A 15771-nucleotide genomic window follows, 5' to 3' on the forward strand; every position below is an offset into this window, starting at 1 on the left:
TGAAAGCAGAGCAGCAGAAAGACGTGCTGAGTGTAAAGCTGTCAGCAGGGGGAATAACACAGGGCTGTGAATGAGTCCTGTCACTGTGATCAGGCTCCTCCTTCTAATCCACCAACTTAGTGTTGATGAAGACTAAACAGAGAGATCACAGCTTCTTTATACTTGCTGTAGCTCACAGTTACTCTACACTGCAGATATGACGCCTCTGTTCATCTCAGTGCTGCTGGCTGCTATGTGCCTCGGTATGAACACAACTCTGTTTCTTTGATATCAATCCAACATTGACATGATTCTTTAACAGCACACTGATACTGTTTGTTGGTGTTTTACAGAATGCAGAGCACAAAAAGACAACGTGCTGCAAGGAAAAGGAGAAGAGACTGCTGCTGCAGGAGGCACAGTAACACTTCACTGTCTCTATAACAGCAGCAGCTCATCAGGTAATTATCTCTTCTGGTACAAACAGGATGGAAACAACAGCCCCAAATTCATCCTGAGTCGTCTTAGTGGGGACCAAGGGGAGACAGCAGCCGAGTTCAAGGAGAGATTTTCATCCACACTGGATTCCAGCATCAGATCAGCTCCTCTGAAGATCCAGAAGCTTCAGCTGTCTGACTCTGCTGTGTACTACTGTGCTCTGCAGCCCACAGTGACAGGAAACACCAAAACTCTGTACAAAAACCTTTGGAGCAAAGACAACAGAATACTCCACAACATCCACTAGAGGGAGCCACACACTGTTAAACCTCTGATTCTTGTGTCATTGGACTGATGACAAAGACAACAGAGAAATGAAGCAGTAAAGATCAGAGACAGAGACAGAGCTGCTGTGGAAGCACAAAACTATTTGATTGGCTGAGCTATTAAACTGTCCCCGCCCACTGAAGTTGAGCTCATCCAATGACATTATTTGTTGGTCATTGTGCTGCAGTGGAAGAACATTGTTCATGTGCTGTCTGTCTGGCTTTAATAACTCCAAAGACATGTTGCTGCACCTCTTTTTGCTTCTATCTCACATTATAGGTGAGTTTAAGAACAGGGATTAAAGTTTAGTTGAAGCTGCTGCATTAAGCAGATATACAGACTGCATTTCACTACTTTTCTTCTTTCTTTTTCCAGGACTCACAGCTGGAGACTCAATCACTCCTCAACAAACTGAAGTCACTGAAACAGAAGGAAAATCTGTCACACTCACATGTAGCTATCAGACAACTGCAGATGGTGTTGAGCTTCACTGGTACAGACATGATTCTAATGTTCAGGCTCCTCAGTTTATACTCTGGAAAGATGCAAGATCATGGAGTGGTGAATATATTCCTGATAATCGATATAAATCAGAAACATCTCCCACAACAACTGATCTGACCATAACAGTCCTAACCCTGGCAGACACAGCTCTCTACTACTGTGCTCTACAAACACAGTGATACAAAGTGTAGAAGAGGCTGTACAAAAACCTGAACACAGATATCTGACTACTCTTCAAAGAGGAGGGAAGTGGTATTCAAAGCACAGCTTCATATCAGATGGATTCTGCTAATTCCTGTTTTATCAGAGTCACTGTGGTTACAGCTGCTAATGAAACACTGTGGGAGGATTCACATGAGCAGCAAATCCACATCAACCACAAACCAACTGTAGGAACGTTCAGACAGAAACAAATTAGTGAATACAGTCAAACAGCAAAATCTTCTGATAAACAAATATCTCACATTTAGCATATTTTATAACTGACTGTCCAAGTAAAACAGGAAACTGGGCACAGAACTAAACCTAAGAACTAGAATTCAAAAACAGAACTCAGAATACAAGAAGTTATAGACAAAGGAGAAATCAAAGAATAACAACAGTGTTTCTGTTAGGTCTAATTGTTGAATGTTGCCATTGTGTTTCTTAAATTTGTACAGTCTTAGTTCAAGCAGTATTATCAAAGCCATTCCTTTGATCCTGAGCACCTCTAACCACTTTGTGCTGGGGGAGGTTTTATTGTAGATACATCCTATCTGAAAGATCTGTTTCTTGTGTTGTAAGCTTCCTGCTTTTACGACCCTTTGGTCAGCAGGAGGTTTCACACACACACACACACACACACACACACACACACACACACACACACACACACACACATTCCTACTTACATATAAAAGTTCACACATATACATACAATGCCTTAGAACCATGTGGGCGTTGCTTTGCTTTTGTGTGAACTGTCTCTCAATAAAAGGCAGCGAGAGGAGGCCGGATTTGGGGTCATTTTCGTGCTGGACACAGATGAGGCCTCCCTTGCGCAAGTAATCGATCGATCGACTGTCTTATTTTCTTTCATGATGAATAAGTCTCTAGAACTAGCGGGGTTTGTGGGAACAGACCCAACAGTTTCAGTGTGTAATGTGGAGCTGAGCGGTGTGGGTCCGTTGCACCAATGGTACATGATTAATTCCCAGACCACTGCTCATTTCTCCGCTGCTTTTACCAACTCTGTCCTTTGTGATGCTAACAGTAATGAGGATCTTTCGGTTGATAAGCTCACTAATCTGTTTATCTCAGCTTGCTCCTCTATTCTCGATACCGTGGCTCCTCTAAGGCCTAAGCGCACTAAACTGTTACGTCAACCCTGGTTGAACGAAACTACCTGAGCTCTCAGATGCGAATGCCGTCGCGCTGAGAGAAAATGGAAAAAGGACAAACTTCAGGTCTCTTCTGAAATCCTCCAAAATTGTTTATCAAAATATCAAAAGACTGTTAAAGCTGCCAAGTCTGCCTTCCTGTCAGGTATAATTACAAAAAACAGTCACAAGCCTCGAGTCCTTTTTAAAATCTTTAACTCTATGATTAACCCTGATGTCATTACTCATAGAGATGCTTCCCCCGCACTCTGTGATAACTTCCTCAAGTATTTCACTGATAAAATCTCAGCCCTAAGGGCTCCATATTTGCTGACATTGGCTGGCCAAGTTCCTGCTTCTCAAGTTCAGATTGTTTTTCAGCAGTTTGAGTGTCTTTCTCCACCTTAAAGGAGATAATTGGTCACCGTAGAATTTCTAACTCCCCGCATGATATTCTTCCCTCCTGCATCTTCAAGGAAGCTTTGAACACCATTGGGCCTTATATTCTACTATTGCTGAGCGCATCACTGTCATCAGGTTGTGTGCCGATTGCCTTGAAACATGCTGCTGTACAACCTGTTATTAAGAAGAAAAATCTTGACCCCTGTGCTCTCTCCAGTTACAGGCCAATTTCCAAACTCCCTTTTATGTCTAAAATTTTGGAAAAAGTAGTTCTTAAGCAACTTCAGTCCTTCTTAGACGCTAACAATATTGGTGAAAAGTTCCAGTCTGGTTTTAAACCTCGCCACAGTACAGAAACGGCTTTAGTAAGAGTTTTTAATGATTTACTTTTAACTGGCGACTGATCACCACATTTTATTTTTGAGGCTGGAGCATGTTGTTGGTCTCAAAGGCACAGGACTATCTTGGTTTAAATCATATCTTTCAGAGAGGACTTCCTATGGGTCAGTACTTTTCTTCTTCTGCCCCTATCCACTGTGGTGTGCCTCAGGGGTCTGTTCTTGGTCCTACTTTGTTCTCCCTGTATTTGCTGCCTTTGGGCTCTATTTTCAACAAATATAACATCTCCTTCCACTGCTATGCCGACGACATCCAAATTTACTTCCCCCTGAACTTGGATGTCTCTGACCCACTACAACCTTTGTTCAACTGTCTTCATGATGTTAAAGTTTGGCTATCACAAAACTTTCTCACTTTGAATGAAAATAAAACTGAAGTAATTGTCTTTGACAGTCATACCCCTCTGGGTCAGTTAACAGACACCCTTGGTCCTCTTGCCAGCATCTCTCTCACACGGTAAGAAACCTTGGAGTGTTTTTGGATAGCTCTCTTAAATTGGAGAAGCAAGTGTCCTCAGTGGTAAAAACTAGCTTTAATCAGTTGTGTTTGATATCAAAGGTGAAGCCCTATATTCCTTTAAAAGTACTTGAAAAACGTATTCATGCATTTATCACCTGTAGACCGGACTATTGTAACTCTCTATACCTGGGCCTCCAACAATCCTCCCTCTACCACTTGCAGTTAGTTCAAAATGCTGCTGCACACTTTCTAACAGGTGCTAGAAAGTATGATCATATCACCCCAGTTCTGGCTAATTTGCACTGGCTCCCTGTCAAACACCGTAAAGATTTTAAAATTCTTACTTTTAAAATTTTAAACAATTTGGCACCCAGTAACCTGACTGAACTCCTCTGCTTGTATGACCCCAGGAGGGCACTAAGATCATCTTGCCAGATGCTCTTAGAACAACCTAGATCCCGACTGAAGTCCAGAGGTGATCGGGCCTTTGCAATTGCAGCACCTACACTCTGGAATAGTCTCCCCGCCTCTATTCGCATTTCTGAGTCTATACATTCATTTAAACCGCATCTGAAAACTAAATTTTTTACTTTGTCTTTTGGATCAAATTAGTTTCAACCATCATCAGGCCTGTTTTATGTCTGTCACCTTTGATGGTTGTTGGTGTGTTTGTTGTTTGTTTGTTAACTTTTAATCTCTTGCTGTTTTTTGCTGATTGTTAAGCAGTTTGATCAACCCTGTTATTTGTAAATGTGCTATATAAATGAATAAACCTGAACAATAATGCACAAAACACTGGCTCAGCGAAGCAGGACCTTGACAATAATGTTCCTAATTTAGTGGTTAATGGTGCACAAATTGTAATCATAAAGAAAATAAACAGAGGTAAGTCAGAGTCAGACAGGCAGAGTTTCTTTTCCTTTTTTCATTCATGTTGCAGTGACAGCAATCAGTTGAAGCTTTTGTGGGAAACTCCTGCAGCTCCAGCAGGGGATACCTGTAGGAAAGAAATAACGTCTATGTTAGATTGTACACATGTGGACACATTGGGCAAAGTTTATCTGTTAGACTGTGCAGCAGAGAGACAATGGAGTGCATGCTGTGCAGTGGAGTGAGGAGTGCTCAGACCTCTACACTGCAGAAAACAAACAGCCACTCCATAAATGCATGACACAATACAGAAGAGGACAAGACTCAGGTATACATCTGCACCTAAAGGTCAAAGGTCAAATCACTCTTGAGGATGCCAGTGTTCACATTTTGGGCAGAGAAGACAGATGGTTTGAAAGAGGAGTGAAAGAAGCATCTATGTCCACTGTGAACGACCCCCTTTAAATAGAGGGCGGGGCTTATGGCACCAACCGTCTGCTACCTACAGTGTAGTGTGAGATCCTTCCCAGACGCCTCACCCCCCACTCACATCTTGTGTCAGGTGATCTCAATGGATCAGATGATAGGATGAGGTCTCAGAATGGTTTCACTGGAACCTCTGGTGGTAATGATTCACACCTTGGCTCATGATGACAAACATTATTAATCATGGATCAATGACCTTCTTAAAGGGCAACTCCCACTGGGCTTTAAATCCCTGGGACTCTCCACCATTTGGATTTAGAACAGAAGAAGCTTCTTGGATGAGATTTGACACGTCTTCAGATAATATAATGAAGTCCAGCTGACATCCTTTCAAGCTCCTAAGACTACCATGACCTGGATGGCTGAGAACCTACAAATCTACATCCAAGACAAGATCTCCAATGAAAGCAGAGCAGCAGAAAGACGTGCTGAGTGTAAAGCTGTCAGCAGGGGGAATAACACAGGGCTGTGAATGAGTCCTGTCACTGTGATCAGGCTCCTCCTTCTAATCCACCAACTTAGTGTTCCTGACTTTGTTTCTGCTCACAGTCAGAGGGAGCTGACATATTTAACATGAACACAGATCATGAAGTTACAGAGTTATTCTGTCTGTTCTGACTTAAAGTTGTTGATGGTCAAAGATGAATGGATCTTCAGATCTGCTCTGCTGCAGTGACAGACTCTGCTGTGAGGCCCACAGTGACAGCAAACCCACAGAGATGCTCCACTAGAGGGCGACATCATCCAGTAGGCGGTGCTCTCCTTCTGCACTGTGTTCAACCATTGTGTCAATAATAAGTGCTGCTGTGAAGAGAACAATTCTCAGACTGAATGTTGAACATCAGCTAGTTTCTCCTGTTGATTGAAACCTTGTTGTACAGATGGAACATTGGCTGTGGATTATTCTTGCTGCTCTTTTCTTTGGTAAGATACAAACATCAACATGTTTCCTCTGCACACGATTCACAACAAGGACAGAAAGAGGAGATTTCATCATTTTACACTGTGGAACTTTTCAATAACTTCAATCATGTTTATTGATCCATCTCTTCCTCTGCATGTTCTGTTCTTCCTCAGAGTGTAAAGGAGAAGACAAAGTGATCCAGGAACAAAGAGATGTCATTGCTGCTGAAGGAGACACAGTTACACTTCACTGCAAATATGAAACAACTTCTACATACGCATATTTGTTCTGGTACAAACAAGAAGTGAACAAATTTCCAAAATATGTTTTAAGACGTGACACAGCATCAGAGGACAACGCTCAAGAGTTCCCAAAAAACAGATTTGATGCTGAACTCAGAGACAAATCAGTTCCTCTGAAGATCCAGAAGCTTCAGCTGTCTGACTCTGCTGTGTACTACTGTGCTCTGCAGCCCACAGTGACAGGAAACACCAAAACTCTGTACAAAAACCTTTGGAGCAAAGACAACAGAATACTCCACAACATCCACTAGAGGGAGCCACACACTGTTACACTGTCAAAGTCCACCTGTAGGTCTGAATTCTCTGTTCTTATGATTAAACCAAGTCTTATATATAATTAGTTATGTTACATTTTATTACTGTGCTGTTGTTTGATTTTTCTCTGTGTTTCTTGCATTATGTATAATATGAAGAATTGTTTTATGAAAGTTTTATATTATAGATATTATTTTGCTGTTTTTCTGGACCCTCTGAAAAACACTTTTACACTACAAGCGTGTCGAAGCCTCTCATGTAGTTGTTGTGTTTTCTGGGACTGTGCTGATGTGTCTTCCATGATTAAACACAGCTGCAGTCATCAGAGTCGTGCACTACTTTGTGTTATCCAGATAACTTCAGGGTTGCCCCGGGTTTCTGTGCTACGAAGGTGGGTCACTGCTCACCAGGACAAATCACCAAAGAAACTTATGCTGTGAACTAAATGCCACAGAAAAAGGTTCAGTTCCACATTAGAGATCAACAGGTATGACATCACCACCCACCGACCAATCAATTCTCCAGGAAACAGGTCATCATTCCTGGAAGATCCTTTGGACCTCCATGCAACAGTAGGAAGGTCCAAAGTTTTTTTCTTTAATATAGAGTAATGTCCTTCAGTTTCCCTGGTGAGCATCAGTAAGAAGTAATAAATAATCCAGATTTTTATTTAGTGATTTTTTCCTTTGGTAAGAAACAAACTTACAATAAATGTGTTGCTTTATTGGCATTAATGTCTGAGGCTAAAACAGGAAACCTGCTCTGTACTTGCTGCCTTCATATCAAATTTGTAGTAAAGTTTTATTCTATTTTTATATTGAATCTTTCCTCTCAAACTGCAGCTGGTCTGCATGTGAGAGAAGCAAAGCTCAGGAGCAGGTTATGTTCTGAGCTCTGAGCTTTTCCACTGATTCTTTTATTTAAAGCATCAAACAGATTCTCTGCTGGGGGAATATGTTCTATGAGTGCAAGCTGTAAGTGACAACATCTTGTTATACTTCTAATCTGCTGTTGCTGAGTCTGTTTCACTCTCCTGGAAACACACATGAAGATCACCTGTTCTATCGATCACATTCATTTCACTTTGATTTGAGATAAACTGAAGAGATTTCCAGACTTCTCTGTCAGTCAGCTTTAATCTTTAAATGGATCCAGTTTACAGCTCCACAGCTGTAATGTGCAGCTGTGACCTTAGAAACAAACAGAGCAGTGAGAGCGCACTCACAGATGAAATTATTAACTAGAATTCAAATGTTTACTGTGTGTTAAATCAGCAGATTCACTGAAACATTTCCTGCAGGATTCATTTCTTGTCTTTTTAACATCAGTCTTGCAGTTGCTGGTATAGTTTTATGTTCTTTATAGATGTTTAATCACCATTCAATAACATCTCTGGAGTAGGTGACACTCATAGGGATGATTTTCAATGTAAGAGTCATGTGATCCATGAACCGCCCCTTTCAGATTGGTCAGATGCTGCCATCATCATGCAGGGTAAACCCTGCTTTAACTTCATGAGTTTGTAACAAGCTTCATGTGATGATTCATCCTGATCAGCAGTCTTAAAGTAAGATAATGGAAAGATGTCCTGGGTGTGCTGAATGAGGTTTGGAGTACAGCGCCCTCTTCAGCTCACTTTGCATTGATGAGCATGAGCAGAGGGAGACCTTGGGGCTGAAGCTTTCTGCTGATTGCTGTTTTTTGTTGCAGTTTTTCTTGGTTTTATGCAGTTTGTGTGTTTGTTGATAATGTTTTCATGCACTGATGTGTGTTATTAGCTGTGCAGTGACTGAATAAAGCAGAACTAACAGCCACAGAAGTGCATCTGATTCCTTTGTGTGCTTCATCAGTTTCTCTCATGCTTAGTGTGCCGCAGCTATTTTTGGTCACTAGTTAGCAGCATCAAAGGTTTTTTCCACATATAAGTTTTTAAGCACATTTAATAAAAGCCCGCTGCTGATTGGACACATCAGACTAGGATCTAAGAATTCAGGGATTGTGTGAAGAAGCTTTATCATTTGCTTTCCTTTATAGTTCATGCTGTAGGTTAACTAAGGTGCTCTTTTTAAAGGCTTTGATTTCATGCAGTTCTCAAAATTGTGCAGAGAAATGTTTTTCTTTTAATACATTTGCATTTGTAGACAATAACCTGAAGATGGAAAAGTGGTCTTAAAAGTTAGAAATTACAGTTTGTCTGTTTTGCTTGTAAGAGACACCAGGCAGCAGACAAAATCTGCTCAGGAAGTAAATCCCACATAAGAAATGCCAAAACGTGTGCACTACTGAGAGTCGTCCAGCATTGTTATCAAAGCTGAGAACTTTCACCTGCTGCTCGAACATGTTTCAGTCAGAGTGTGTGTGCAGGATGCAGTCGGAGCTCTGCAGGCTCCTCCTTCAGTCTGACCTTCTGGATGATGATGACGACTGCAGCATCACTGTCATTTCTAAAGCTTCATCAGCCTGAATGGAAACAGAGCTCAGCAAGAGGAGGAGCTACAAGTGAATATGAAAGGCTTCATTTAGGAGCTGAAGAGCTGCTGTGTTCTCTCTATTGTTCATTCAGTCCAAGAGAAAATCATGTTCCTGCTTTTCATTGGGATGATGATGGTCTCCTTTCAGACTGGTGAGTCATCAAAAGATGGAGTGAGATGTAAAAGGAGATGATAGACATGAAAAGATTTGGATGTTGTTTGAATTGATTCACTTTTTATAAACTAAACTAAGTTTAAAGATACAGAAACATCCTGGTGAAATATGTCTTTGTTGTTTTCAGGATCCTCTGAGGATTTACTGACACCATCTAAAGATGTAGTGATGAGTTTGGAAGGAAACACTGTGACTCTCTCCTGCAAATATTCAGGCTCTGAAACTTACTTCTTCTGGTACAAACAGAAACCTAATTCACATCCAGACTTTCTCATCGCCTACCATTCAGACAAAACAGAAAGGATGAAGTTTATACATGACGATCAAAAAAAGGAGTTTCATCTGGAGATCTCCTCTGCTGCAGTGACAGACTCTGCTGTGTACTACTGTGCTGTGAGGCCCACAGTGACAGGAAACACCAAAACTCTGTACAAAAACCTTTGGAGCAAAGACAACAGAATACTCCACAACATCCACTAGAGGGAGCCACACACTGTTAAACCTCTGATTCTTGTGTCATTGGACTGATGACAAAGACAACAGAGAAATGAAGCAGTAAAGATCAGAGACAGACTAGCAGGGTTTTAGTCACAAAGACAGACGTGCAACAAAACAGATTTTCAACCCATGTTGAAAATCCATCCTGGGTTTTCACCCTCCTCTTTTGTATGATGACATCACAAATAAACAGGAAATCACCAGGAGAAAACAGCTGTACAATAAAAATGTAATTCAGTGTTTTTTTTTGTTTTTTTGTTTTTTTGTTTTTTTTTTTAACACACTAAGGTAGAACATGTCAGAGGTGGAGTAAGAAGCAGGAAAAAAAACACTTTCCTTTATCATGGGAGGTTTGGGCCCATCAAGCCTGCTGTGAGTCCAACTCTGGAAGGAAAGTAGACGATTCAGCAGATGGTTTAAAAACTGGAGGGAACCTTCAGAAGGAAGATCCAGATTGTGAGACAGTGGTTGGTTGAAGAGGTTTCAGTGACTAAAATCACTGATAATTTTCAGAAAGAAAACACACACACACACACACACACACACACACACGAAGTCTGGTGTGTCCACACTCTTCATCTCAGCTGAGATATGAATCTTCAAATAAGAAAGACAATCTGAGTGACAGTCACAGAAAGACTCACTGCAACATTTTGATTATTTATCATCACTGTAAATTTTACTGTTTCATTCACCTCCAAATCAACCATAGGCCCCGCCCACCAAAGTCCAGCTCAACCAATGAGATGATTTCTGTCTGCAGAGCAAAAAGTTTAAGGAAATAAAAGCACAACCTGATGAATCTGCTGCAGTGGAAGAACATTGTTCATGTGCTGTCTGTCTGGCTTCAGCAGCTCCAAAGACATGTTGCTGCACCTCTTTTTGCTTCTATCTCACTTCATAGGTAAACTTTTGTCTCTTTCTCAGAACGCAACATTTCTTTCTCTGCTCTGAACTCTGTGCTTGAAATGAATCATTGGTCTGGAGGATTGTAGATTTTCACTTCTGTCCTACTTTTCCTCATTTCCACTGTCTTCTCCTCTCAGCCTCATGGACAATGTTAATCTGATGGCTTCATTTTATTTACTTTTTCCAGGACTAACAGCTGGAGACTCAATCACTCCTCAACGAGATAAAGTCACTGAAACCGAAGGACAACCTGTCACACTCACATGTGACTATCAGACAAGTGATAGTGATGTTTGGCTTCACTGGTACAGACATCATTCTGACCTTCAGGCTCCTCAGTTTATACTCTACAAAGGGGCAAAATCAAAGAGTGGTGATGATTATATTCCTAATAATCGATATAAATCAGAAACATCTCCTACAACAACTACAACTGGGCAGGGGTAGCTCAGTAGGTAGAGTGTCTGCCCCATGATCGGAAGGTCGGGGGTTCGACCCCACTGAACGGCTACCCTGAGGTACCCGTGACCAAGGTACCGTCCCTACACACTGCTCCCCGGGCGCTGAACTGGTGGCTGCCCACTGCTTCACTGGGTGAATGGGTTAAATGCAGAGGAGTAATTTCCCTTCGGGGACTAACACAACACACTTTACTCTGACCATAACAGCCCTAACCCTGGCAGACACAGCTCTCTACTACTGTGCTCTACAAACACAGTGATACAAAGTGTAGAAGAGGCTGTACAAAAACCTGAACACAGATATCTGACTACTCTTCAAAGAGGAGGGAAGTGGTATTCAAAGCACAGCTTCATATCAGATGGATTCTGCTAATTCCTGTTTTATCAGAGTCACTGTGGTTACAGCTGCTAATGAAACACTGTGGGAGGATTCACATGAGCAGCAAATCCACATCAACCACAAACCAACTGTAGGAACGTTCAGACACAATAAAAACTGTCAAACATCAAAAGCTGCTCATTTACACTATTTTATATTTAGTGGATGAGGACATGCAAAAATGCAGCAGAAGCCAAATAAACAGAGTAACAGAGGTTTATCTCTTTAAGGTAAAATCTCTCACATGAAGCTAAAAGTCCAACCAGGAAGACCATCTCATGCTTATTCCATTTATTCTCCTTGAATTCATCACATCAGATGATGATGCTCTCCTTCATCATTGTCCTGCTCTGGTACTTTGTGCCTGGCCTTCTTGAGGTCTCTGAGCAGGATCCTGGACGCTGCATCATCTGGTAACTCTGTTGTGCTTCTGAGGACTTTATGTGTCAGAGTGACAGAATGGTGGTTTCTGTTTTACTGGACTTGTGTGCTAACCACAGTATCGGTGGATGTCTGACTCTGTAATTGCATCATCAGGTCTGCAGCAGTATGTTCTGGACACTCTGGTGAAGAGAGGAGCTGAGCTGTCATCTGATCACCATCTGGGGGTGAGTTGAGTCAGGTGGTGGGGGAGAATACTGGACAGGCCTGGCGTATCAAAGTGGTTCAGGTGATCTTCAACTCCCACCTCCAGCAGAGCTTTGGCAGCAGTCTGAGTGAGGCTGGGGACTCAGTGCTGATGGGGCTGTGCAGAGCTTTGGCTGCAAGCTGGTTGGTGCTTGTAGTGTTGGTGACCTCTCAGATTGTTGTCTTCATTCTGGTGGAAATTCAGCTCTTAATTTATGACTTATGAGTTTGTGCTTGTAGCTTCTGTTACCTCACCATGTTCTCTTGTGTCTGCTCATAGCTCTGTGGACTTGAGTTACCTGAAACCTGAAGGATTCTCTCATTGTCTGCTGTTTGGAAAGGACTTACTTGTAACAGAGCTGGAAAACTCACCTGGAAAACTCACCTGCCCATCCACTCTCCACCCACTCAGCCTTCTGAAACCTTCACTTACCTCCCTGACACAGAAACTCTAAAAGTGAAACACAAGAAAGGACTCTAATAAATACTATATAAGCAATTCTGACTGCACTGATACTCAGCAGTCGTTGTCTTGGGCAGTTCTCTGGTGTCTCCCTGTCACAGTCTGGGGGAGGCAGACTGTAAGAATACGGAATAAGTACAAAGAAAGGGCAAGGCACTGAAGTAAACTAACATCAAGCTAAACTGGGAGAACTAAATATACACAAGAAAAATCTAGACATGAAACTTGGAAACATGACATGAAAACCTGGGCATGAACAACAGACGACCTGACCAGGAATGAACAGAAACACACAGACTAAATACACACAAAAAAACTGACCAAAACCAGAGCAAAAGTCCCACAAAAAGGGTGCACAAAGCCTATGAAAGGCACTAAAGCTCAGGAGATAGTTCTTAAAACTTTCAGGGAGCTTACCTGGAGGTCGACAGCATAACAGGCCGACCATGTGGAAGGTGGCAGTGGCAAAGCAGGCTTGGCTGACCACACTTGGATAGCTTGGCTGACGGCCGGTGGCGACGTGGGCGTGTGTGAAGACCATCGGGCGGCTTGGCGGGCGGTCGACGGTAGTATGGATGTGGACGTGACCCCTCAGGTGGTTTGGTGGGTCTCCGTGGACAGGCTGTTTTGACAGGCCCCAGAAACAGCCATGCTGAACCTGGACGTGGCTTGGCAGCGGATGTAGGGAGTGGTGCACTTGGCTTAGCCGGTGAGGCAGGACCAGGCGTGGCGACGACCTCTGGCTGAGTCGAGGCAGGACCAGGCGTGGCAGGACCAGATAGTGGTAGCGCTGCAGGCGAATGGCGTGGAAGCCGCAGGTGGTGGACCAGGTGATGGCGCTGCAGGCGACGGCGTGGAAGCCGCAGGTGGTGGCGCTGCAGCAGATGTGGCAGGATGCTGGACAGGCTCGGCTGAACCTCCAGCTGGCGCGGCGTCGTCCTCTGGCTGAGGCGTGGCAGGGCCAACAGGTGCGGCGTCGTCCTCTGGCTGAGGCGTGGCAGGGCCAGCAGGTGCGGCGTCGTCCTCTGGCTGAGGCGTGGCAGGGCCAGCAGGTGCGGCGTCGTCCTCTGGCTGAGGCGTGGCAGGTGGCGGCATGGCAACCACAGATGGCAGGGCGGTCTCTCCAGAGCACTCAGCAGGAACTGATGGCGGAGTGGGAGCCGCGGAGTGCTGGAGTGGTTCGCCTGAACCCCCAGCAGACACTGGAAGAGGCTGCAGAAACTGCCCAGTGCCCCCCATGGAAGCAGCAACAGGCTCTACGGGAGGTCCTCCAACTCAGCCCCTGGATCCAACTTGGCCTGGGTCTCAGTCCCACAGGGGACTAGCTGATCCTCACGGCTAGCATCTCCAGTGAAAACAGTCTTAACGCCTGACTTCTTAGAAGCATGGGTCGTAGAATGATCGATACACAAGGATGCTAGGCAAGTGTGCAGGGGGATAAGATGTTCTGTGGAAGACTTGGCTGGTAATTTGTCAGTCTTAGTCATTTTATAAACATGCCCATGAACCTTTAAGGTAGTGTTTGTTTCAATATTCTCCTTAGAATAAACACGTGGATTCAGAATATAGTCACCCACCTCACGGCTGTAAGCCGTGGTGATGCCGTGGACGCCACCTCCTCCTGAAAGCTACGATTGTGGAGGATGGTGCCGCCATGTCTGAGGTGAATGTGGTGCTAGAAGCAGCCACTGGTTGTGTCAAGGAAAATGCAGCACTTGTCTGCTGCTGCGATGACATGGACATGGAGACAGGCGGGAGACTCAACACGCCAACTCCTATAGCTGGCATAGGGAGAGCTGCGTCACAGAGGCGCTGGAGTAATTCAGTCTGCATGCTGGGGGGCTGCTGCTTTGGCAACACGGTGCAGACGAAGCCTTTCAAATCCTCCGACAATCCCTCCATGTAAGCCAGGTATGCAGAAAGATTCCGGTCCAGCTGAACTCCAACCGACTCCTTCTCACTCTCCTGTCTGCACGCAGAATAGATTTTCCACTGTCCATGGAGAATAGTCACACGAGTGCTGAACTCCCAAAAATCCTCACAGATGTCCGCTGGGTCCATTCTGATCAGGTCGTTCTGTCACAGTCTGGGGGAGGCAGACTGTATAAATTGAAAAAAGGACCCAAAACGCAGACTCCAAGGAACAGGGAACAGAACTTGAACGTTAACAAAAAGCGAGCCGTTTAATGAGGCTGGTAAAAAAGGTACAAAGAAAGGGCAAGGCAAACTGAAGCAAACTTACATCAACCTAAACTGGGAGAACTAAATATACAACAAGAAAAACCTAGACATGAAACTTGGAAACATGACATGAAAACCTTGGCATGAACAACAGACAACCTGACCAAGAATGAACAGAAACACACAGACTAAATACACACAAGGGTGATTAGGGGAAGTGGAAACACATGGGGAAACAGCTGACACTAATCTGACATAACGAGACAAAGGAAGCAAAGTTGACTACGCTGACATAGGACACAGACCTTCAAAATAAAACAGGAAACATGTGAAGCAGACATGACAATACAAACTTGATAACTTAGGACACGCAACATGAAACAGATAAAGGGCAAAAGGAGACTAAAACACAGGGGTAGAAGACACAGGGGAATCTCAATAAACAAATGAGCTTAGATAACCTAATGAACTAAAAAATAAACCATAAACATCAAAATAAACTAAAACTCAAAACGCTGGGTCAACAGACCCAGGAACATGACACTCCCTGCTCTGTCCCTTTGCAGGAAACCTACTTACCTGCCACCCCCACCCCCGGCCTTTGTACCTTCTCAAAATAAAAGCATGTAAAGTTTTAGCCTCATGTGGGCTGCTTTAGAGTCGATGCATTCCTGTAATCATGACACTGAGAGGTTGTTCCAGTGATTTAAGTCATGTATTAATAGTAGTGGAGAGAAATTAATATGAATATTTCCTGTGTGAAGATGATGGTGTGATATCAGGGCTGCCACATGAAGGGGCAAAGTGAACAAGTTTATGAATACCTCAGAAGAAGAAAAAACGATTTAATGAGTATAAATGATCTTCTGATATTAACAATATCCTGGAACACCAACATGCACGCTCAGTCATCCAGGTAAGCAA

The 15771-nt window shown here is 43.4% G+C and overlaps 1 protein-coding gene and 1 gene segment (V, D, J or C); one reads left to right on the forward strand and one right to left on the reverse strand.

The window, feature by feature from the left end:
- The first annotated feature begins 5907 nt into the window (after positions 1-5907).
- On the forward strand, positions 5908-6708 carry LOC109203624 (T cell receptor alpha variable 38-1-like). The segment is given in 2 exon segments: positions 5908-6146; positions 6300-6708. Coding segments are annotated over 2 exon segments (423 nt in total).
- Positions 6709-11525: 4817 nt separating this feature from the next.
- On the reverse strand, positions 11526-14727 carry LOC109203500 (uncharacterized). Its single transcript, XM_019362879.2, has 3 exons — positions 14382-14727; positions 13084-13797; positions 11526-12654 (listed from the first exon to the last, which is right to left on the reverse strand). Exons 1-3 carry the CDS (start codon positions 14725-14727, stop codon positions 12629-12631), a joined length of 1086 nt encoding a protein of 361 aa, XP_019218424.1. The 3' UTR covers positions 11526-12628.
- Between the last annotated feature and the right edge of the window lie 1044 nt (positions 14728-15771).

Source organism: Oreochromis niloticus, linkage group LG18 (genome assembly GCF_001858045.2).
Source record: "Oreochromis niloticus isolate F11D_XX linkage group LG18, O_niloticus_UMD_NMBU, whole genome shotgun sequence".
NCBI classification, from domain to species: domain Eukaryota; kingdom Metazoa; phylum Chordata; class Actinopteri; order Cichliformes; family Cichlidae; genus Oreochromis; species Oreochromis niloticus.

What these genes read in the sequence shown, in the direction of transcription:
- LOC109203500 (XM_019362879.2), bottom strand. Translation starts at nt 14,727, where the DNA reads ATGGACCCAGCGGACATCTGTGAGGATTTTTGGGAGTTCAGCACTCGT. An exon ending in GTCATCGCAGCAGCAGACAA is followed by an intron (nt 13,798 to 14,381) that starts GTGCTGCATTTT and finishes GTTCCTGCTGAG; the next exon opens with TGCTCTGGAGAGACCGCCCT. An exon ending in GTTATGCTGTCGACCTCCAG is followed by an intron (nt 12,655 to 13,083) that starts GTAAGCTCCCTG and finishes TTTCACTTTTAG; the next exon opens with AGTTTCTGTGTCAGGGAGGT.